Source organism: Rhincodon typus, chromosome 12, assembly GCF_021869965.1.
Source record: "Rhincodon typus isolate 14 chromosome 12, sRhiTyp1.1, whole genome shotgun sequence".
In the NCBI taxonomy this organism is placed as follows: Eukaryota; Metazoa; Chordata; class Chondrichthyes; order Orectolobiformes; family Rhincodontidae; genus Rhincodon; species Rhincodon typus.
The window spans coordinates 67,824,174-67,850,098 of NC_063343.1; the positions used below are offsets into that span (position 1 = coordinate 67,824,174).

The 25,925-nt window shown below is 40.6% G+C and overlaps 1 protein-coding gene across 1 annotated transcript; it reads left to right on the top strand.

Moving 5' to 3' along the window:
• Positions 1-427: 427 nt before the first annotated feature.
• LOC109920900 (protocadherin-10-like) lies at positions 428-24,783 on the top strand. Its single transcript, XM_048603446.1, has 3 exons — positions 428-3,102; positions 23,621-23,789; positions 24,675-24,783. Exons 1-2 carry the CDS (start codon positions 637-639, stop codon positions 23,711-23,713), a joined length of 2,559 nt encoding a protein of 852 aa, XP_048459403.1. The 5' UTR covers positions 428-636; the 3' UTR covers positions 23,714-23,789; positions 24,675-24,783.
• Positions 24,784-25,925: the final 1,142 nt, after the last annotated feature.

Genomic DNA, 25,925 nt, shown 5'->3' on the forward strand with positions numbered 1-25,925 from the left:
TTCCTTAAGGTGCAGTCAATGGTGACTGAATTCGGAAAGCATGATGTACTCATCATGGAACGTGCATGAGTAGAATAATTAGCAACACTGACTTCAGTTCTTCTTATGTCTTTATTTCATCTCAGCTGATTCACCTTTTAGACCTCAACATGATCATTAATTCATTTTACTTTTTTTGCAACAGCCGGAAGTAGCCAGAATACTAAAAATGACTCGGCGCAATTTTAACTGTGCAACAATAAATGTAAGTATTGGACGCGGGAAACATGGCATTCAGCTTTAAGAAACGGGTTGTCTTCTGATTGGCTAACTTTCAGTGAGCCTCTGTTCACCAATCAGAAGCTGATATGTCGTTGGGGATCCGGACTGCCCCTTTTCACTACCCAGACAGCATTACGTCTGATCAGAGAAGAATTGGACAGCAAACAGCTCGGAATGATTTGTGCATAAATTTACTGGCAATTTTAGGCGAAACTGGAAGATTGGAATGACATAATTCAAGCAGTTCGCAAGACGAACAGGTAATTTGTGTACCGTAGATAACCGATTCTATCGATCAAAACTGTCTAAATAACGTTTAATAGGACAAAGATTCGGGCGTCTCAGCACTGAAAATTTGCAATGCATTGACTGGAAATGAGACTTAAATCATATTGCTTGCTAAAATGCGAGATAATATACTGTGTTTTCTCGTGGAGTCTCGTTTTGGGCCAGATTCGTTATTCAATTCCTGAAGAGCTGCAATTAGGCGCCTTTGTTGGAAATATCGCAGGCGATTTAGGATTTGATGTAAAACTGCTCTCGTCTCGCAGTTTGCGGATTTCACCCGGGTCTAGGAAGCTGTATGTGGACGTGAATTTAGAAAATGGAGTTTTGTTTGTTAAGGAAAAAATTGATCGAGAAAATCTTTGTGGATCAAGCCTCACTTGTGTAATATCTTTGGATGCAGTGCTTGAAAATCCCCTCAATTTGTATCAGGTCGCAGTGGAAATTCTCGATGTAAATGACAATGCTCCCAGTTTTCCAAAAAGTCAGTTCCGCCTTGAAATCTCAGAGGCTGCTGCAATTGGAGCACGTTTCCCCCTCGAATCCGCTCATGATCCAGACATTGGAAACAACTCTCTACAAACGTACCAGCTGCTTCCTAACGAGTACTTTACTCTCGATATACAAATGCACCGCGGGGATAGAAAGCTACCAGTATTAGTGTTGCAGAGACCATTGGATAGAGAAGCAGTATCGGTACACAGGTTAAATCTAATAGCCAAAGACGGAGGAGTTCCCCTAAGGTCAGGTACTGTTCAAGTTACAATAATAGTAAAAGATGTGAACGACAACGCCCCCGTTTTCCCACAGTCAGTTTACACAGTCAATGTCTTGGAAACAGCAACTCCGGGAACCCAAATAATCACATTAAACGCGACTGATTTGGACGATGGCAAAAATGGAGAGATAATGTACTCGCTCAGTAGCCATAGCTCTGCCAGAGTTCGGGAAGTCTTTGAGGTGGATCCCAAAACTGGCGAAATCAGAGTGAAAGGGAAGTTGGACTATGAAGAAAACAAAGCCTTTGAAATTAACATTCAAGCAATAGACAAGGGATCTGCTGGAGTGCCCGCTCACTGTGATGTGCTGGTAACTATTATTGATGTGAATGATAACCACCCTGAGGTGTCGTTGATGTCATTGTCTAGAACAGTTTCGGAAGACATTCCAGTTGGGACTGTGGTCGCTCTATTCAGTGCAGCAGATCAAGATTCAGGACAAAATGGGCAGGTACAATGCCAAATTTCAAATAAATTGCCATTTAAATTAGATTCAGCCTTGAAAAACTATTATAGACTCCTTGTTCAGGATTTATTGGATCGCGAAAATATTTCCAAACATGACATCACAATAAGCTGCACAGATGCAGGAAATCCACCTCTCACAACGAAGAAAACTATTCGAGTAGATGTTTCAGATATAAATGACAACGCGCCACGGTTCTCACAACGTTTCTATACTGCAAACGTTATGGAGAATAACGGTGTTGGAAGCTCCATATTCTCATTGTCAGCCTTCGATCCAGATGTAGGAGACAACGCTCTTCTGAAATATTCCATCATAGAAACTCGGGTTCAGAATGTTTCTGTATCCACTTACGTTTCCATTAGTTCCGACAGTGGTATCATATTTGCTCAGACGTCTTTTGACTACGAGCAAATGAAAACGTTTCAAATGCAAGTTCAGGTCAGAGATTCCGGATCTCCATCACTGACTAGTAATGTTTCAGTAGCTGTTATTATTCTGGATCAGAATGACAATGCCCCTGTCATCATTCAACCAGTAGCTGAGTTTGGATCGACAGCAGTAGAGACAATATCCAGATTTGCAGAACCAGGATACTTGGTTGCCAAGGTATCAGCCACAGATGCCGATGCTGGTCAGAATGCTCTCCTTGCTTATTCAATTTTTCAGGCTACCCAGCATAACCTTTTCACTATTTCATCAAATACTGGGGAAATTTGGACTACCCGTCGTATTGTGAATACAGATGCCTCTAAACAAAGATTGGTGATTGTGGTAAAAGACGCTGGAACACCATCATTTTCTGCTTCAGTGACAATCATCTTATCTGTGGTAGGAAGTGATATAGAAACATTTTCCAGCGTCAGCAGCTCGTCCGAAGCTTCAGCTTCCACTCCTGATTTGAGCTTTACCTTGGTAATATCTTTAGGGATAATTTCTACTGTTTTTCTGGCTATATTGATTGTCCTTGCTATTAAAGTCCATAAAAACAGGAAAGCTTTAGGTGGTCAGCACTTTTCCCTTGGGATCTGTTGTTGCATTGACACGAGGAAATCTCTGAATGGAATTCAAAAGGCAAGTAGAAACCTACAAATACCTTCAAACTATGTTGAGGTATTTGGGGGTGATCCACTTTCTCAGCGTTTCCGCTATGAGTCATGTTCAACATTGCAGTCAACAAAGAGAGGTTTCATAAACTCGAAAACAAGCAAGTCATCTACAGACAAAGATTATATTCGGAGTGAATCTATCAGAAAAGAAAACTCGGAAATTATTAACTGGCAAAACCACAACAACAGTGTAAACAGTGAGGTGAGTTGGTTTTAAGAAAATAAGCTAATTTTCAGAATTAATTTAGGCACATAATTATTTCGAACAATTCTGGAATGCAAGTTTTTACTGTATTACCTTAACTGAGTAATTTCAGTTTTATTCATTATTTTCAATTCCTGTCAACATACCGACTCATTGTTATTAAATTCTCGACGGTAAGGTATACATTTGCCTGTGAATATTTGCTGTTTTTGTATTGTCAAGTCAAGTTTAACGTTTATTCTAGACACATGTAAATGGCTTGTTTGGTTTTCCGTTGTCATGATCTCAGTGCATTATTTCTACTTAATTACTATCAGCATTTCACACAGATGTTGCAGAAGAAAACAGGCTTTATTTCAATCCATTATTTTAAAACACCACATGTTTCATCTCTTTTCGTGTCAAATAGAGAATCAGTATCACAACTTTTCAAATGCACAAGCAGTGAACAGATTTCTGTTTGCATGCAAAAATATGTGAAAGCATTTCTCTACTTGATAGGACTGCAAGTGGGACGACCATTCACATCTGATCATTCCCTTAGATATAACTGAGGTCTAAAGATGCAGTACGAATCCGTTACCTGCAAAATTTGGCCTGGATAGCAAAAACAGAGAATGGAATTTTAGTTCAGTTAGTGCGGGTGGAATTTAAGCCCCTGCATCTGTTGGTCCTTCTCTCCTGGATTTGCAATTTGTCTCCCAATTTGCATATCTAAAATCAAGGCGGATAATTGGAATTGGAATTGGAATTTATAGATTTTATTAAATCACCATAACACATACGATGACATATTGAGTTCGAAACATTTATATTATTCAGACCTCTTAGGCAGAAGGAAAAATGAAGCATACGATAGGTCTAGGCAGCAACAAACTATAAAGCCCTTGAGGAATATAAAGAAATTAGAAAGGAAATCAAATGCAGAATTAGGAAGGCTAAAGAGAGTGGTAAAATGCCTTTAGCAAATAGGGTCAAGGAGAAACCCAAGGCTTTTCATGCATACATTAGTAGAAAGAGGGTAGCAAGGGAAAGAATAGGCAGTTATGTGTGTCATGACAAGAAGTGGGAGACATCGTAAGTGAGCACTTTTTATCGGTATTCATCAAGCAGAAGGATATGACTGATGTTGAGGTCAGGGATGAGTGTATGAATGATCTAGAGAATGTCAATTATATAGAAATATATATAGGAAGTTTTGGGTATCATAAATTGTATTAAGGTTGATATGTCCACAGAGCCAAATGAGATCTATCCCAGGTTTCTGAAAGAGGCAAGAGAGTAAATAGCTGGGGCAGTAGCAGATATCTTCACATCCTCTTTGACGCAGGCAAAGTTCGAGAGAACTGGAGAGTAGCCAATGTTGTTCCCTTGTTTAAGAAATGAAGAAGGGATAATGCAGGAATTTAAGGCCAGTGAACCTGAATTTGTGGTGGGGAAGCTCTTAGAGAAGATACTGAAGGACAAGACACATGCACATTTGGAAGAAAATAGACGAGTTAATGACAAGTATGTCTCACCAACCTGATTGATTTTTTTTTAAGAGTTGATGAAGATAATTAATGATGGAATGGCTGTGGCTGTAGTTTATATGGACTTTAGTAAGACATTTGTTAAAGCCCCACAAGGCAGATTGGTACAAAAACTAAAATCAGATGGGATTCTGGGCGGTCTTGCTAGATCATAGAAGACAAAGGGTAGCAGTGGAAGGGTGTTTTTCAGAACAGAGACCAGTAATTAGTTGTGTTCTACAGAGATCAGTCGTAGGTCCTCTGTTGTTTGTAGAATATATAAATGATCTGGAGGAAAATTTGGGGAGGGCTGATTACGAAGTTTGCTAACAACACAAAGATTGGTGGAGTCACCGATAGTGCAAACAATTGGGCACAGGTGGAGTTTAATCCAGACAAATGTGAGGTGATGCATTTTGGTAGATCAAATTTAGGTACGAATTATACTGTAAATGGCAGAACCCTTAGGAACATTAACACACAGGTGGATCTGGGTGTGCAGTTCCACATTCGCTAAAAATGGTAACACAGGTGGCCAAGTTGCTTAAGAAGGCATATTGAATGCTTGCCTTCATTGGCCGAGTCCTGGAGGTACAAGAACAAAAACATAAATTGCTGGAAAAGCTCAGCAGTTCTGGTAGCACCTGTGAAGAAAAAATCAGAGATAACATTTCGGGTCCGGTGACCCTTCCTGAGAACGGTTCTGAGGAAGGGTCACCAGTACCGAAACTTAAGCTTTGATTTTTTCTTCACAGATGCTGCCAGACCTGGTGAGCTTTTCCAGTAACTTCTGTTTTTGTTCCTGATTTACAGCATCCGCAGTTCTTTCAGTTTTCATGGAGGACAAGAGTTGGCCAACTATGTTGCCGCTATATAAGAACATTGTTAGGCTGCATTTGGAGTATTGTGCGCACTTTTAGTCGCCACACTACCGGAAGGACGTGAAAGATTTGCAGAGAGTGCAGAGAATGTTCACCAGGATATTGCCTGGTCTCGGGAACATAGGTTATGAAGAAAGGTTAAAAAGACTGGGACTTCTTCCACTGGAAAGACAGCAGTTGAGAGGAAATCTCACGGAGATCTACAAAATTGTGAGAGACTTAGACAGGATGGATAGTCATAGGCTTTTTCCCAGAGTTGAAGTTTCAATTACACGGGGGCACAGGTTCAAGGTAAGAGGGGAAAATTTTAAGAGATATATGAGAGGCGAGTTTTTTGTTCATGCAGAGTGTGGTAAGAGACTGTAATGAATGTCAGAAGGGATGTGGAAACAGGCACATTGGTGACATTTAACAGATATTTGGATGGTTACATGAATAAGGAGGGAATAGAGGGTTAATGGACAGATTGAGGGCAGAAGGTTTGTTTTTTACTTTACTTAGGGCATGATGATCAGGACAGGCTTGAAATGCTGAAGGGACTTTTCCTGTGCTGTACTTCGTTTTTGTTCTTTTGTTCTTTGTTATCTCAAAATACAACAGTTAAGGCACAACAGCAGAGAATCAGTTTTAATATTCAAGAAATAAATGAATACTACAGTAATAAATTGTCATACGGGCTACATCCAAATTTAGAAAACAGTTTTAATTTATTCAATGTATGGTACACGTGATAGACAACGAGACTGGTCATCTGAAAGCAGTTTTACAAATGAAATTTTGCAACTTAAAATACAATAGAATTATCTCAGTTATCTTATTGCATTAAATATTTAAACTTTTTAAACTGGATTTTCAATGGGTACTTGGCAATATTCTAGAAGTAAGACTTTTTTTTAGGACTCATGAAATTAATTACAGCCAATACGTATGAAGTGAAAGTCATTTTGTTATTATTATTGATATATGGGTCAAAATATATATGATGGAACATTGGATGCTTGTGATAAAGGGATATAAGTAATCCAGGAATAATTTAATCTGCGCTAATCTGAATAATCAAATTCATAGTCATAACCAGGATGGCTTTCATAAGAAGGTGTAGAGCTGGATGAACACAGCAGGCTGACGTTTTGGGTCTGGACCCTTCCTCAGAAATGGGGGAGCGGAAGGGGACTCTGAGATAAATAGAGAGAAGGGGAGACGATGATGGAAGGTGGATAAAGGAGCAGACAGTTGGAGAGAAAACGGACAGGTCAAGGAGATGGGGATGGAGCCAGTTAAGTTGAGTGTAGGTAGGGAGTTGGGATGGATGTTGGTCAGTTGGGAGGGAGGGGTGGGTGGGTGGGAGGGAAGACGGACAGGTCAAGGAGGTGGGGATGAAGCTCTTCGGTAAGAAGGGGGTGAGGGTTGGTCAGTGAGGTGGGAGGAGTGGATAGGTGGGAGAAAAAACGGGCAGGTCAAGGAGGCGGGGACGAGATGGGCTGGTCTTGGGATGAGGTCGGGGGTGGGAGATTTTGAACTTTGTTATCCCAGACTCCAGCATCAGCAGTTCCTACGATCTCATGATGGCTTTCACGCTGGTTTCTAGGGGTATTATGCTGTCGAATCGACCAGAGTAGGTCATATCTGACCGGATGTGATGTAAAGCGACAAGAACTAATGATGTCTTCCGAACTATGCCCCCTACATAGCAACGACTACAACATGATAGCATTTTACATCCACTTGAGAAGGAGAAGATTGGATCTAAATGATAATTATATGCTTCAGTGAGGAAAGCTATGAGCTAGCTGAAGTGAAGTCACATACTGGTTTGAGGATGAACAGTTAAGGGGATATTTTAGAACAATCAGACTAAGTGTATTGCCACTATAAAGAAACAAAATCGAAAGGGATAACCTATCATCGATGGTCAACAAAACAAGTTACATGAAGCATCAAACTTAAAATAAAAGCTACACAAGTTTTGGATGCTTGGCCTTCACTTAAAGAACATCAATGAATGAAAAAGAATATGAATTAGATGCAACAAATGACCGTATTAGAGGATGATAAGTAGAAATGCAAAGCAGATGGCATAAGTTTATATTGGTCTTTAAAATAGAGTACAGTATGTAGAATAAATCCCTGTTCTCAAGATACTGAGAACAAGAAACTAACCGTAGATAATAGTGAAATAGCAGATGAAATGAACAAATATTCGGCTTTGGTCTTCAAACAGAGAATACATTTTTAAAAATTCCAGTAATACTTGTAAAATAGTCGGTGCAGGGAGAGAGAAAAAAACAGTGGGAAATTACCAGCACTACAGAAGTTGTATTGAGTAAACTGATGGAGCTGTGAGCTGAGAAGTTTTCACCTCATAATCGACTTCAAACGGGAATCCAATGAAATAATAATTGTGGTGATTTTTTTCATAAATACATTGATTACATAATTACATTTCAGAATTACAAAGATTGAATCAGAATGGAATGTAGCAAAGTTAATCCCTCTATTCAACAGATAATTGAGAAAGAAAACAGGAAACTATAAGCAATTGACTTAACATCCGTACTGGGGAAAGTGTCAGATCGATCATGAAAGAGGATAAAGGTGGATTGAAAGGCAATGTGTGTGTAACCAATTTATTAGAGCTGTTTGAAGGAATACCTTGCTGTTGATAAAGACAAACATTTATATGCATCCTTTATCGATGTCCAGAACACATTTTACAAGGTGCTAAATCAAAGGTTATTGTGCAAAAACAAAAGCTAGCAATTTTGTGCACAAAATATTAGTATTAATAGATGATTAACTGTCTGACTGAAAATACATTTTCCATAAATGGTTCATTGCTTGAGTGGCAAAATGTCATGAGTAGAGTGATGTCTAGGCCTCAAACATTTTACAATGTTCATCAATGACTTAGATGAAGAGAGCAAAGGAGTTGCATCTGAATTTGCAGATGACGCAAAGATAGGTGTGAAGTCTGGGGAGGAAAGCATATTGTAAAATGAACGTAAGGATATTGGATATGGTTTTGTTTAGTATGTAGGCAGATGGACTATAACGTGGAGAAATGTAACATTGTTCATTTTGATGGGAAGAATAATAAAAGACAATTCCTCCAATACAGAACAATTGCAGAACTTCTACGCTCAGAAGGGCATGAGGTGCAAGATGTATTCAAGATTAATTGAATGCTATTCATTATTATGACAGGCATTGAAGTAAGAATTTTACAAATTAACCATACAGGACATTGGTGAGACCCCGTTTTAAAAACTCTGCGCTGATTTAGGTTCTTTATTTTTGGAAGGATGTAAGTGCACTAGATGTGGTTCAGGAAAGGTTTACTAGATTTCTACCTGTGAAGAATAGACTTTCCTTTGAAGATAGTTTGGACTGTTATTTTCTCAACTGGAGTTTACAAGGCTGATGTGTGTCTTGATTGTTTTATTAATATCCTGACAGGTCTTATGAATGTGGAGATAAATTCCTCTTGTAAGTGAGCAATGATCTGAAGGAATTATTTCATAATTTTGTGTTTCCCTCTTCGGACAGAGATGAGAATAACTTTTTTTTTAGTTTCTGAGTGTTGTGTGACTATGGAACTCTTTGCCTCAGAAGTTGGTAGAGGTGGGGTCATTGTGGTTTAAGGAAAAGATAGATAGATTGTTGGTTGGTAAGGGAATCAAAACCTATTTGGTGGAGATGGAAATATGGAATTCAAACCAAAAACAAACAAATCATGGTCATATTTAATGTGTTTGTATGCAACAAAATTAATAAAAGGACAATGCAAAAGGCCTGTATCCGAATGCACATACCAAATGAAATTAAACAGATGGCGTGATCGTTCAAAGAGAAATAAATAATTGCAAATTGAGCTCCAGTAGAGTGAAGAACAGAAATAACCACGAATGCTGGAAATCAGAAACAAAAACAGAAATTGATAGAGAAAATCAGCAAGTCTGGCAGTATCCGTGGAGAGAATTCAGTCTTAATGTTTTGTATCCAATGACCCTTCCTCAGAACTGAATTCTCTCCACGAATGCTGTCAGATCTGCCGAGCTTTTCCAGCAATTTCTGTATTTGTGTTCCATTAGAGAGATATGGTTGGAGGATGACGTAGATTGGGACCTGAATATGAAAGGCTACATGACACTTGAGAGAGCTACAAAGTTAGGTAATGGTGGGTCTTGGTTTGTTTAATAAGTGGCGACGAAAACTCTCAGCAACTTCTGCATGGGTACCTTTGAGTACTTTCTCAGTTTCGGTTAATAATGGATCCACTCAGCTCGTGTATGTTCCCAGCTACTTACTGGTGTACAACTAAACAGCACGACGACAGAACAGTAAATAATTTCAGAGTGAGAACTAACAACTGGTTTTCAAATGTTTTAAGAGAGGACGTGAATACAACGTGGCTGAAAATCTACTGTTAGGTTGGGTGAGAAAAGTTAGAAAAATGTGCACTTTTATATCAAGGCTTGAAAAGGTCTTGGCAACTGAAAAAGATAGTAATGCAACGGGGTTGTAGTGATGCAATCATTGTGGAATTATCCCAATCTCTAAGTCAGGAGATGCAGGTTCAACCTCCAATTGCTGTAGAATTATGTAATAACATATTTGATTTGGAAAACATCTGCTCAGAGATAAAAAAAAAAGTTGCTGGAAAAGCTCAGCAGGTCTGGCAGCATCTATGAAGGCGAAAACAGAGTTAACATTTCCGGTCCGATGACCCTTCCACAGAAGTGATGTTGGCTGGGAAAACGTCAGTTTATATGCAGAAAATAGGGAGGTGGGTGGGTTAGGGAGTAAATGATAGGATCGAGTCTAAAGAGAGAGAATGACAGTTCGGCAGACAAAGGAGTTACTAACGATCAGGCTGGGATGGTGAATAGCTGTTAATGGGGACTGTTAGTGACTAACAACAGGGGGTGTGTGATGGCAGGCTATGTGGTAACAAGGCCAGGTGTGTGGGGTGGGGGAGCTGGGACATGGGAGACTTTAGGCCCTAAAATTATTGAACTCAATATAGAGTCCAGAGGGCTGTAGGATCCCCAAGCAGAAAATGAGATGTTGTTCCTCCAGCTTGCATTGGGCTTCACTGGAACACTGCAGCAAGCCAGAGGCAGAAATGTTGGCTAGGGAGCAGAGTGTTGCGTTGAAGTGGCAGGCAACAGGTATTTCAGGGTCTTTCTTGTGAGCAGAATGTAGATGTTCTGCGAAGTGATTGCCAAGTCTATGCTTAATTTCCCCAATGTACAGGAGACCACATGTGAGCAGCGACTGCAGTAGACTAGATTCTGGGAAGTGCGGGTGAAGTGTTGCTTCACCTGGAAGGTGCGTTTGGGGCCTTGGATAATGGGGAGGGAGGAGGTAAATGGGCAGGTGTTACACCTTCGCCAGTTACAGGAGAAGGTGCCATCCAGCTGTGGGGAGGTGTTGGGGATGAAGGAAGTGTGGACCAGGGTGTCCCGGAGGGAATGGTCCCTGCAGCAGGCAGACAAGGGAGGGAAGGGAAATATGTGTCTGGTGGTGGCATCTCGCTGGAGGTGGCGAAAATGGTATCTGATGATCTTCTGGATGTGGATGCTGGTGGGATGGTAGGTGAGGTTAAGGGGATCCCTATCGCTGTTGCGGGAGGGAAGAGAAGGGGTGAGGGCGGAAGGGCCGGAGATGGGTTGGACCTGGTTGAGGGCCCTGTCAACAATGGAGCTGGGGAATCCTCGGTTGAGGAAGAAGATGGACATTTTAGAGGCTCCCTCGTCGAAGTTGGCCTCATCTGGGCATACGTGATGGAGACGGAGGAACTGAGAGAATGGGATGGAGTCTTTACAGGAAGTGGGATGTGATAATGTATAGTCCAGGTAGCTGTGGGAGTAAGTGGTTTTGTATTGGATATTAGTGGCCAGTCTGTCCCCAGAAATGGAAACAGATTTATCGAGGAAGGGAAGGGAGGAGTCAGAGATAGACCAGAAGAAAGTGAGGGCAGAGTGGAAATTGGAGGCAAAATTGATGAAGTTTTCCAATTCCAGATGAGAGAGGGAAGCAGCACCGATGATATCATTGATGTATCGGAGAAAGAGTTGTGGGTGGGGGCCGGAATAGGACTGGAACAAGGAATGTTCCACATACCCCATGAGGAGACAGGCATAACTAGGGCCCACGCAGGTGCCCATGGCAACCCCTCTTACATGACGAAAAAGAGAGGAGTTCAAAGAGAGGTTGTTGAGGGTGAGGACAAGCTCGGCCAAATGGAGGAGGGTGGTGGTGGGTGGGGATAGTTCAGGTCTTTGCTCCAGGAAAAAGCAGAGAGCTCTAAGACCCTCCTGGTGGGGAATGAACGTGGAAAGGGATTGCATGTCCATGGTAAAGAAGAGGTGGCTGGAGCTGGTAAACTGAAAGTTTTGAAACCGGCGTAAGGTGTCAGATGAATCATGGATATATGTGGGCAGGGATTGGACCGGGGGGAGAATACTGAGTCAAGATATGAAGAGATAAGTTCTGTGGGGCACGAGCAGGCTGAAACAATGTGTCTGCCCGCACAGTCCTGTTTGTGGATTTTTGGCAGGAGGTAGAAACAAGTTGTGCAGGATTAGAGGACTATTAGCTTGGAAGCGGAGGGTGTGAGGTGGGAGATCACCGAATGAAATTAGGTCAATAACTGTAGTGGATACAATGGCCTGATGTGCCATGTTGGGGTCATGGTCCAGGGAAAGGCAGGAGGAGGTATCTGAGAGTTGGCGCTCAGCCTCTGCAAGGTAGAGGTCAGTACGCCAGACTACAACAGCACCACCCTCATCGGCAGACTTAATGACAAAGCCAGGGTTAGACCTGAGTGCACGGAGTGCAGTCAGTTCGGAGGGAGATAGGTTGGATTTGGTGAGAGGGGCAGTGAAATTGAGGCAACTAATGTCACGTCGACAGGTCTCAATGAAAAGATCAAGTGCAGGTAAAAGGCTGGAGGCAGGGGTCCAGGTGGAGGGAAAGTGTTGGAACTGGGTGAAGGGGTCTGTGGGACGGGGAGAAGACTCTTGTCCAAAGAAATGAGCATGGAGGCGAAGACGGTGGAAGAAGAGTTTGGCATCATGTCGTGCCCGAAATTCGTTAAGGTGGGGATGCAGAGGAATAAAACTGAGGCCTTTGCTGAGTACAGAGCATTCAGCATTGGAGAGAGGAAGGTTAGGAGGGATGGTGAATACCCAACAGGAGGTGGAGAGGTTGGGGGAGGGAGTAGAGTCAGAGGGAAGGTGAGGAGAGGAAGGTTCAGAGGACTGTGGGCATCTTTGAGTTGTTGCTCAGGGATAGTCGTTTCTGAGCAGATTATTTAAAAAAAAGATATCCTGTTTGTGAAAGAAAACAAAAGACGGCATAGATTTGAAGTGATGTGCAAATGAAGCCGTCGTTTTGTGAGAAAGATAACATTTTCACAATGTGAATCATTTGAATGTAGCACGCATTTTCTAGAAATGCCATGAAGTCAGATTCAATTGAGGCATGCAAGAAGGCATTTTATGATTATTTAGACAGAAATGGTGTGCATAGATGTCGGAAATAAAGCAGGAGATTGGCACGAACTAATAGAATCAGTGCAGGCGGAATGGGATAAGTGGCCTCTTCCTGTACCATAACAATTTTGTGCCTCTGTTTTGTAACATAATATTTCATTATTTTATTTTATTGATTCATTGAAAGTGCGTATTGCTGGCTAAGCTATCACTTATTGCTCATCCATGACTTATTGCTCTCATCAATCTTCCTTGTTGAGATGCTTCCACGTGATTTTGGATGCCTTGGTGATGTTAAGAAAGGAATTCTAAGGTTTTGACGTAGTGACAATGAAGAAATGGAAAGAAAGTTCCAAGTCAGGATCGTGGTTGACTTGAAGCGGAAGTTGCAAGTGATAATGTCCCAATGTGTTTGCTGCCCTTCTTCATGTCGGTGGTAGCGCGCTTGCAAAGTACTGTTAAAAGAGGTTTGTCGAGTTACTGCTGTGCATCTTATGGATGTTGCACGCTTCTACCTGTGTGCTAGTTGTGAAGAAAGTGAATGGTGGACAGTGTGCCAATTAAGCAGACTCCGAACTTTCATGGGCTGCACTTGTCCAGGCAAGAGGGGTGTATTCTGTCATACTCCTGTTTTATGTCTCGTAAACTGTAGGTGGGTACTGGGGCAACAGGGATAAGATAATCACCGCAGCATTCCGAGTTTTTGAACTGCTGTTCAAGCCATTGTGTTTAGCTGACGGGTCGAGTTCACTTTCTGATCAATAGTTGCTCGTTGAGTATTCAGCAATGCCATTGACCTTTAAAGGGTAATGCTAAGAATCTCCTTGTCAGAAACAGTGATTGCTTAGCACTTGAACGTTAGATGCCATTTGGAGCTCAAGCCTAGATATTGTTCAAGTTTGCTTAGCTTAGTGCCACTGATTGATCAGTTTCGGAGAAGTTGAGAATGGCATTTTACCTTGAGCAGTCATGAACAAATATTACCATTCGTCATCCGATGAACGACACATGTTCATTTATGATTGGGTTGAAGATTAATGGGCTTTGGAGATGATCTTGAGGAACTCAGGCAGTGATCACTAGGAGCTGAAATGGCTGACCTGAGGAAGGGTCACCGGACCCGAAATGTTAACTCTGATTTTTCTTGACAGATGCTGCCAGACCTGCTAAGTTTTTCCAGCAACCTCTGTTTTTGTAAATGTTATTAAAGTGTTTTGCTTGGTGAGATAAGCAACTTTGCACATCAAAATCTCCATTTCAAGCAACCATTTAAAAAAAAAAATCTGTTCCAATGTCCTAAGGATGTATAGGCTAAGGGTATTGACTGTGGGATATACAGTGTTACAGAGGTAGGATTGAGGCTGGTTCTGGATTGGGATGCTCTTTGGAAGGTCAGCGTGGATCCAATGGGCTGAATGAACTGCTTCCACACTGTAGGGATTCTTTGCTGTTATGAATTCCAACTGCGGTTTTGCTGGGGCTGCACGATGACTTCCTCACTCAAATATTGCCATGAGATGAAGGGCAGTCACCCTCACCTCTCACCTGCAGTTCAGCTCCTTTTTTCGCCTTTAAAATAAAGCTCAAATTAAGTCAGCAATCGAGTGGGCCTTGTAAATCTGAAACTCAAGACAGTGAGCCGACTGTTCCTTTGCCAATGCCACTTGGTAGCACCAGTGATAACCCCCTCAATGGTGTTGCTGATATTTGAAGCAGACGCAAAATTTGCTGAGATGGTCCTTTCTGTTGTTAATAGGACGTGACTGGCTGTTTTTCACGTGGTTGGATGGGAATTTTGTAACTACTGTGGTAACATTACCAGGGTGCACCTACTTCTAGAGTACAAGTCTTCCACACAATTGCGAGAATGCTGTCAAGGGTCACAGTGTGAATCAGTTTGGTCGAAAAAAGATAATTGCAATGCTGGGGACTTCAGCAGAACTCTGATATGAATCATCCACTCAGCACTGTTGGCTGAAGGTAATGCAAATGACTTGACATTTTATTTCGTGATTCCCTGGGCTCCCTCACGGCCGTGATAAAGTTTACTTCTGGAGCCTCCGCCTGTTAGTTTATTTTATTTGTCCATTAGCATTCCCTACTGGATCTGACATTTGGTAGGTATTAGAAATGGGCTGTTGGTTATGAGACTAAACTTAAACATTTTCTTTTCATAAGCAATCCCAAAATTAATGGATCAGATCTAAGCTCTGCAATCCCGCTGCATCCAGTCATAAGTGATAGGGGCCAATTCGAGGGAGGATCCATAAATATCCCTGTCCTCAAACATGAGGGAGTCCAGCATTTTTCTTTCTACAAAAGAACGTTCTGAAACATTTTCATCATTTTCGAATAGCTCTGGAGTATGACCTGGAGTGTTTGTCAAAATATTTTTTCCCGCTTTAATACTTGAATGCAGTGTCTGAAGATTTGAACGTTTTCAGACAGTTTAACCAACTTTGTATGTAAATTACTTCAGAAAACTGTACAGGCTTCACGTATGCATTTTTTACAGTATTGAGCACTATAAATGAAACTGAGGAAAACAAACTTAATTTGGTCTGTATGAAAGATGTCGTGTTAGGACAACATGGACAATATTTGCACAAGATCTGAGGAAAGAACAAACGTTTCCAGAGGTTCATGGGCGTGAGAGACAAAGAATGAAATTTATTACAAGACAAAAATAAAACCATGAATCACATGGTCAATAATGCACTGGAAGAATAACTTAGGATTATGGATATCTGAATACTGTAAAATTCATTGTTTAATTGGAAGATGAACAAATGGGTAGTTCTCATTGTACGAGTTTTGGTGACGGGAAGCCAGTACAATACAATTAGACATGGATTATAAATTGAATTATGTTAATCAGACCAATGACTTATGCAAATTCCATGGGTCTCTTATTATATAATTTCTTCCATGGCATAATCCAGAATCCTAAATCATGATCATTTTTTGCAATTCCTTTGTAAAGACATTTTCAGCAATGGCACAAAAATGCACAACATTGAAAGAACATCTAACTGCAAATTTTAATTGTACAACAATAAATCTAACTATCAACGTTGATTTCAGGCCTTCCTGCTTTAAGAATTGAACAGTAGTTTGATTGGTCGAATTTCAATATGAAGGCATTAACCAGTCACAGGCTGAAATGAGACGAGGGATCCGGACAGCTTGTTCACTGCCCAGACAACATCACGTCTGATCAGACGCAGAGTGTAATTGGATGGCGAGCAGCTCGGCAGCCTTTATTCACGAATTCACGGCTTCAGTCAAACATAGGAGGTTTATGCGAAATTGAGCAAGCGACAGGTAAAACGTTAGCATTTACTAAATCACAGTTGTGTCAAATTTAAAATGATTTGATCTAACTGTGAAGAGGAGAATAGATGCTGTCGCAAGATCCGAAACAAGGGGAATGTTTAACACTGGAAATGAGATATAAAAGATATTGGCTGGAAAATTTTCAATTATTGTACTGCGTTCTCTTCTCCTGGAATTTAGTGTTGGGGCAGATTCGTTACACGATTCCAGAAGAACTGCAACTGGGCACCTTTGTTGGGAATATTGCTGAGGATTTGGGTTTAGATGTAAGACGGCTCTCGGCTCGTAATTTCCGGATTGCTCCCGGGCCAAGAAAACAATATGTGGATATAAATTTAAACACTGGCGTTTTATTTGTGAAGAAAGCAATTGATAGAGAAGAGATTTGTGGCAGGAGCTTGAGTTGCGTGCTAAACTTGGACGGTTTGCTCGAAAACCCCTTAAAGCTGTGCCAGGTTGCAGTGGAGATTCTGGATGTAAATGACAACGCTCCCGCTTTCCCAAAGAGACAGCTCCGCCTTGAAATCTCAGAGCTTTCTATGCCGGGAACACGCTACCCACTCGAGTCCGCGCACGATCCGGACGTTGGAACCAACTCCGTGCAAATCTACGAGCTCCTTCCGAACGATTATTTTATTCTCGATGTACAAATGCGCGATAGAGAAAAATTGCCAGTATTGGTGCTGCAGAGTTCCTTAGATCGAGAAAAGGAATCTAGCCACAGTCTAACGTTGATAGCCAAGGACGGCGGTGTGCCAGTGAGATCAGGCACAGTTCACGTGACAATCAAAGTAAAGGATACAAACGATAATGCCCCTGTATTTTTTCAGTCAGTTTATCGAGTCAGCCTATTGGAAACTGCACCCACAGGAACGCAGGTAATTATCTTAAATGCCACTGACTTGGATGATGGTCCCAATGGAGAGATAACCTACTCGCTGAGTAGCCACACTTCAGCTAGGGCTCAGCAGTTGTTTGATGTGGACTCCAAAACTGGCGAGATCAAAGTTAAAGGGGAGCTTGACTATGAAGAAAACGTAGCTTTTGCCATTAACGTACAAGCTATTGACGGGGGGACTGACGCAGTGCCAGCGCACTGTGATGTTCTGGTGAATATTATCGATGTGAATGATAACCCTCCTGAGGTGACGTTGACGTCTCTGTCTCACACAGTTTCAGAAGATGCTCCAGCTGGGACTGTAGTCGCTCTGTTCAGTGCAGCAGATAAAGATTCGGGCAGAAACGGGGAGGTAAGTTGTCAAGTTTCAAAGAAACTACCGTTTAAACTGGATTCTTCTTTAAAGAATTATTATGGGATACTCGTTCATCATCCACTCGATCGAGAAAATACCTCCAATTATGATGTTACTATAACATGCACGGACGCAGGAAGTCCTCCTCTCACATCCAAGAAAACTATTCGGGTAGAGATTTCCGATATAAATGACCACACACCACGGTTCACGCAATCTTCCTACACGGCAAACATCGTGGAGAATAATATTATTGGCGCTTCTATAATTTCCATCGCAGCCTTTGATCCAGATGTGGGATTAAACGCTCATCTTAAATATTCAATCCTGGAGACTCAGGTTCACAATACCTCGGTATCCACTTACGTCTCTATTAACTCAGAAACTGGTGTCATATTCGCTCAGAAATCTTTTGACTACGAGAAACTGAAAAACTTTCAAATCCAAGCGCAGGTCATGGACTCTGGAATACGACCACTCGCGAGTAATGTTACAGTTAATATTATTATCCTTGATCAGAATGACAATGTTCCAACTTTTATACAACCCTTAGCCGAATTTGGGTCAACAGTAGTAGACACAATATCCAGATTTGCTGAACCTGGCTACTTGGTTACCAAAGTGTCCGCCACTGATACTGACACCGGTCAGAACGCTCACCTTTCTTACTCGATTTTTCAGGCGAGCCAGAATAACCTCTTTACTATTTCACCAGACACCGGAGAGATTTGGACAATCCGTCATCTTGCAAATGAAGATGCCTCTCAGCAAAGTTTGATAATTGTTGCAAAAGATAATGGAATACCGTCACTTTCTGCCACAGTGACCCTCATCTTATCTGTGATAGTCGGTGATGCAGAATCATTCTCCAGTGTAAGTGACTCGTCTGAAGACTTCGGATTTACTGCTGATTTGAGCATTTCCTTGGTCATCGCATTAGGAGGAATTTCTGTCAGTTTTTTCGTGATTTTAATAATCCTCGCTGTGAAGGTTCATAAAAGCAGGAATGCTTTCGGTAATCATTACTGTTCCTTCGGTGTTTGTAATTGCATTCAAACAAGATATAAACGGAATGATATTCAAAAGGCCAGTAGAAACCTTCAGATACCCTCGACTTATGTTGAGGTTTTCGTGGGAGATCCACTCTCTCAGAGTTTTCGCTATGAGTCATGCTCAAGATTACAATCAGCAAGGAGAGAATTCAAAACTCCACACACAATGACGGACAAGAATGACGTCAGGAATGAGTCAATTAGAAGTGAATGCACGAGAATGAATGAGCCTGAAAATTACAGCAACTCTGTAATCAAAGAGGTGAGGACAATTTCATGCACGCTGAAATGAATAGGATAGAAGTAATGGCTTAAATAGATTGTTCACAGTTTGCTGCATTGTTTGCAATTTCTCTCAACTGCGTAAATTAGAATGGCATCATGGTGGATAAATTAACAAACCTTGCTCACAATTACATTGTACAGCAGTGTTTGAAAGCCTGAACCAACGGGAATTTACTTCAATGTACTGGAATTTCTGACTTTGTTCCGCACATTCGAATCTTTGAAATGTAAATATCGCCTAAAGAACACAATACTGCACGGGTATGTTTTTGTTTTCCTGGAAATAGAAAGCGGTTCTTCTAAACAGGTCCTATAAACAGTGGGTTAGTTTGTCACGGTTTCGGATATATTGTTCTAACAAACTCATACCAGCTCGTTTCTGATTGTAAATTGATCAGGTTGTCTTATTTTATTGGGCTTCACACAAATTGAATAAAACTGAGTTTAGATCAATTCAATCTTTGAAAAACATTAGTTTGGAAGCATTTTTGTCAACGGAACAGGGTCATGTTTCCTTGAAATGGCATTTCTTACCAGGAAATGGAGATATGTTCACACGTGAAAAAAAAAAATCTGTCTGAAAGGAGTTGCCGGTGAGACCATTATCCAACTCTCACCACGCTTTTTGATTCCATTTCGCTCTGAAGTAACGGTTGGTATCATCTGGCCCCTTTTCTCAGAAAGAGGCATGATAATAACATCCAATTAATCTGAGCAAAATTCAAGCCCCTGAGAGACAGCAAAACGGAATGTGTGGTTGTAGAATATGCCAATCGTCTTTTCTAGTTCGATAAGTCGATTACCTCATGTTAAAATCGCCACCAAACTTTGCATAACTAAGATAACGATGAGTATTGAGAGCATGACTTTTAAGTTTGGTATATCATGACAATATAAGCATAATGTAATGTCATTTTGAATTTTCAACATCATTTCAAGTTCAACAAAATAAACCCGGCTGAGTTCCAAGGATAAGTCATCAATTTGATGTTTTAAAATGTAAAAAACATACTGATGATGATGAAGCATCCACCTCCTAAATTCAGGAAATAATTCTGAATCAAGCAGAGAACAGTCCAAGTTGTGTCTAAAATCAAGGGTATGCTGAGGACTTGTTTTTAAATCATAAACTGCACGATAAAAGTATAATTCTTTAAGAGTTATCTAATTGCATAAGTTATTGACAGCTTAGGTTCCTAGTGTAAATTTGATAACAGTCTAGAGGCAAGTTTAGGGCTAGAATTAAAGAATCAAGGAATTAGTGGCATCAAGGAATTAAGGGATACGGTGAGAAGGCGGGTAAGTGGATCTGAGTCCACGAAAAGATCAGCCATGATCTTATTGAACGGCGGAGCAGGCTCGAAGGGCCGGACGGCCTAATCCTGCTAGTAGCTCTTATGTTCTTATGTTCTTATGTTCAGAATGAAAGAATAATTGAGCTGGTTTCAGAAGTCAGACATCGGTGATTTTTCTTTCACTGGACGAGACAACCTGATCAATTTACTGTGATATAATACTCAAATAACTTCAATATAACGTAGCCAGAACTGCTGCGTTGACAGCTGATACCTAAAAAGTAACAGTTGTCTTCATCTTTTCGAGGGAAGAGCTCTGTACTTGCACAGTTATGTGTATAATCAGAATTCTTTACAAGTTGGTTGCATTTAAACAATTAGAGTGTGTGAAACAAAGTCAACACTTCCTATGTGTTTAAGTTTTGGAAGTGACAATAAAATTTTCCGGTACATTTTTTGTGTATCATTTTTAGGTTCAATACTTTATTTATTTTTTCTAAGTCATATTGAGACACCAGAGTCTTTAGTAAATTACTTTTCCCAGTAACCATTAGAGGAGGGCATAGATAGTGAGCTCATAGAAAGTGATTATTTTCAGTGTTCTTTTTAATAATTAAAACAATTCTTAACTGTATGGAATGCATCTAATGTGGAGAGAAATAAGCGCTAACATATATGATCGAATAAAGAAGTAAGAAAACTGGACAGATCTATTTATCTGTTCAGAGAATGTGGGCATTTCTGGCTAGGTCAGTATTTCTAATTTTCCAAAACTCAGTTAAAAGTCAACAACATGAATGTGGGTTTGGAGTTACATGTAGGCATGACCAGGAAAGGGCAGCAGAATTCCTACCCTAACGGACATGAATGAACCAGCCAGTCTTTTTTTTTAGAAATAATTCTCAGTGATTTCATGGTGATCATGAGACTTGCTTGTAATTCCAAGTTTTCATGAAAGTACGAATTAGTACCAAATTGCTAGCCCAGTGACATTATCACTACACCTTTTATTGCTGCTATATATCATGCACAGAAATAATCAAGGCAACTTGAAAGGTAACAGCAAAAATAGAAATTTCTGGAAAAATTTAGCAGGTCTGGCAGCATCTGTGGAGAGAAATCACCGTTAACATTTCGGATCCAGTGGCCCTTCTTCAGAACTGAAGAAGTATCTTCTTAACTATGATTTCTCTCCACAGATTGTGCCAGACCTGCAGAGTTCTTCCAGCAATTTCTGTATTTGTTTTTGTTTCTGATTTCCAGCACCTGCAGTTTTTTTCTTCTTTTTTCAATGAAAGATAGTAATATAGCAAATATCGAAACCAAGTAAAGTTCAAGGATTTTGAAGCTATTAGTTTTACATAATGCAAATGAATTTATGGCTAGTTCAGGTATATCAATAGTTGTATTGACAATAGTATTGTGCCTGACCTATAATGTCAAAGGTGACAGTAATGATTGTAGCCTTTGTGGTTGTGTGTGTTCGAATATTTTAAGAAGCTATGCATATGGCTCCCTTTAGTAAAGAGTAAGTCGATGCATTTATAATACAAAATAGTAGTGATGAAAATGAGCAAACTATTTAATTGGATCTGAGACTGACAGTTGGAAGGCGTGTGGGGCACTCAGTGTTAAGGTTATATTTTCAATGCTCAAGATGGTTTTGAGTTGACAACGCACATTTATTCATAAATTGAAGGAAATTTCTGGGAAAGAAGAACGTATCTTATTTAAGTGTTTAAGTTTGCACTTATCAGGACATTTGGCAAGAATATTGTGACCATCTTTTGACTTTAGGACGTTTATTTTCCCTTCCTTTATGAAAAGAAGTTGAGACAGATGTGACGGGTGGTCTGCTTCCAGCCAATAAAGTAGAGAGCTTGTGAGGCCTTGATCTTTTCTTTCAAAGTTGGAAGTTACTATACATCTCTCCCTCATACAGCCAAATGTTTGAGCTCCCTCTCCCTCTCTCTCTCTGTCTCTCTCTCTCTCTTTCTCTCTGAGTTTTCTCTTGATGTTCTTTCCTCCTGTACTGGAGAATTGCGTGTGAGACAATCTATTTTACTGAATTTACCTTTGCCAAAGGTGAGTTTATATGATGTTACTGTATTGGAACAGTTGTTGTTTCGTAGTTTGATAAACTATAATTCTGTGAAGATTTCCAATCAAGTTAAGTTGTTCCACTTCTTCTTTATTTTGTTTGTGTTTTAACTAGAGTGTAAGAACAAAGTGTGTTTTGCTTCAAACGTTTGACCAATTGAATTGCATCCAGAACACAATGTCTTACACTTGCCTTTAAAATAAGAAAAACTTGGGGTCAAGGCGATCTTCTTAATATATTTTGAGGTTTTCTTTTTCTGATCCATAACAATAGAAATTCAGTATTGCTGATTTATATGACATGTCTTAATTCATCACAGGTTGTTTTGTAGCTGACGTGGCACAAAGGTACTATATCTAACTCTTCCCTGGAAAGCTTGGGTTCAAATCCCGTCTCTGAAGAGGCATGTCATGACATATCTGACCAGCTAGATTGGATATATTTACAGTTAAATTTTTCATTGGAGCTCTTGTGAAGCAATTGTTATTTCCCTTTGTCTGAGCCAGGAGGCCTAGCTTATCTGCCACGTGCTCTGGACATGTATTGTAACGTATGAGAAGACGTTGTTTTGAAATATCCACGAATTAAAAGGGAAAGAATCAGTTCTATTACATAGGAGATTGGTTGGCAAGTGGATTCTGCTTGGTAGAGGCCTAACCATGAGAAATGCATGCATTAATGCTGGTTGGTAGTTAATAGGCCGATTTCGTTCAATTTTAACTCAGGCAAGTTTTGTTCATTGGTGAGGGCATTGCTTTGAGAAATGAACCAGCGAATGACTTTCATCTATTTCCTTAAGTTGAAACAGGTGCAGTGCGTGTGCATGTTCTTTGTGCCTGAAAACATCAGGGCTCTAACCATTAATAAATGTAGCTCCAGTAGACAAAAGTATATCACTCTTCAAGAATAAATGATAATCCTAGATGTTTTGTCAGTTTTATTCGTCCCACAACCAGCTTTACCCAGCAAAAATTATTTAATTGCATGATTACATCTAATGTTAGAAACTGTGTTCCAGGTTTTGCAAGCATGCACTGGTTAAGTGTGGTCCGTAACTTGTTGCGTACAGAAAATGGAACACGCTGTTTGATGTGATCCACGAGGCTATTGGGCATAGGACATATATGCCTCACATCACGCCAGAACTGAAATTCATATACCAAGTAACCATTTGTGTGATGGGTAAAACATATTTTTAGCTGGATGGCAGGACCTTGTTACTAACAAAAAGCCAATCATGTTGCTCCAATATATTAGCAACATTAAACCTCTCGCTTCACCTGTTTCTCCTTTTATTTTCAGATGCTTTACTCTTCCAAGGTAATCTCCTCGGAGATGTATACTCCACTATTCAAGGGAAAAAAAAAAACTGTCTACCTTATGGGCGTTTCATGAGGATGTGCGTCATAAAGCAGGAACTTATCTAGTGTGAGGTATTTTTATTTCACACTGGCCACAGGTGAAGGGCCACGTGAGTCAAGAATAATTTTTATGGTTTCTTATTCAAGAAGGACAGCAGAGAGAGGCCAGATAATTAGAGAGCCGTTAGACTGAGGTCAATGATCGGGCAATTATTGGAAAAACTTCTGAGGGACTGTAATTGTTCAGGGATATCAGCTCGGATTTCTTAGAAGGAGATCCCATCTGTCTCATTTAATTGAGGTTTTGAAATGATGAGTAAATATATTGATGAGCATAGTTCAATTGATGTGGTACACATGGATTCCATTGAGGCCCTTGACAAGGTTCCGCATGGAAGGCTGGTCCCAAAGATAAGAGCTCATGAAATCGAAGAAAAGTTGGTACATTGGATCCAAAATTGTCTTGCAAATATACACAAAGCGTGATGGTGAAGGACAGGTCTTGTGCTGGAAACCTTTGACCAGTGGTGTGCCACTACGATTGGTGCTTTTTTTAATGTAATTAATGACCTGAATGGGAATGTTGAAGTTATAATTTGCAAGTTTTCAGATGTCACGAAAATTGTGGTGTTGTTGATAGTGAGGAGGATAGTCTCAGGCTACAATCTGATATTCATCAGCTGGTAAATTGGACAGAGCAATGGTAGATGGAATTCGATCCTCATAAGTGTGAAGTGGTGCATTTTAGGATGTCCATTAAGCGAAGGATGAATAGTAATGAATAGTAGGTCCATGCAGAGTACTGAGGAGCTAAGAGATCTTGGTGTACAAGTCCATTGATTCCTGGAAGTGTCAGCAGGTATAGGTGTAGAAGGCATTCAGGATGCATGCCTTCATTGACAAGAAGGAAACAGAATAAGATTCTATATTCAGAGCTCCTCTGTTCTTTTTCTTTCTTCCCCACTTTTTTAAAACTTCTGTCTTCAACTTACCAGACACGAATGAAGGAGACCGAGTCTGAGAGACAGTCCCCAGTTGAGGCCCAGAGGCGAGTCCATGGGAGTGGAGGGTGCAATCAAGTTTTGGAGGTATGTTCTTGGGGGCAGCGAGTCCAGAAAATTCTGGAGGTGAATCCATGGGAATGGAGAGTCCAGGCAGGTCTCAAATGCGAGTCCCAGGCCAAGCCAGCGTGTGGGCGGCAAGTTCAGGCGGATCCCAAGGACTTGAAATCGAGGCCTTTTTAAAAAGAAAAGTTCTCTATTCCTTGTTCTAATGATGAAATTTTAATTATGAATCTCTGTACAAGTCGATAACAAACACAGGTATTCTGTACCGAGATATCCTGTACCTAAAATAGCGCCGAATTGATGACATTATGAACATTTCACTGCAATGATTCGAGTGAAGATAAAGGCTGTTCTTTTCTACTCAATTCTATTCTATTAGCCATGACATAGAAAGCCGGAGCAAGGAAGTCTCATTTCAACACGATACAACGTTGGTGAGGTCACAGATTGGATACTGTGCGTAGTTAATGGTCGCCAGACTATCATAAGTTCGTGAGTGTAATGAAAAAGTTGTTTCATGGGATGTGATGTATTGTAAATGAGGAGAGACTGGATAGGCAGGGTTTGTTTTCCTTGGAACAGAACAGGGTCAGGGGTGGGGATCTGATTGATGTACATAAGTTATGAGAGGCATAGACAGGATAATTGTGAGAATCTTTTAACCGTGACAGACATGCCTCATACCAGAGGGCATACGTTTAAGGTGAGGAGTGATTGGTTTAGAGGGATCTGAGGAAACATTTATTCATCCAGAGTGTGGTAGAAATATGGAACACGCTTTCTGACAGGGCAGTGGAAGCAACTCATTTTGCAACATTTTAGAAACGTCTGATGTTCACTTAAATGCCAGGGCATAGTAGGCTATGGACGAAGTGCAGAAACATTTGAATGATATAGTTGGTGATTGTTGGTTGTCATGGATATGGTGGGCTTAAGGGCCTGCGTCTGTCCTTTATGAGTCTTGGACTCAAAGGGTAGCAATTATTCTGTATGGCAGCTTTGACGTTTTGCGTTGTAGCATCCAATTAGCACAATTAGAAAATCAGTCCAGCTCTACTTACAAGATTACCGATTAGATCACCGAGTGCATGTCTCTGTAAGAATCGCAATATGTAGTCTGATCGGAGATGGTCAGTTTGCTGGACAATCCCCTGACAATTACTCAGCTAGACAATGAGG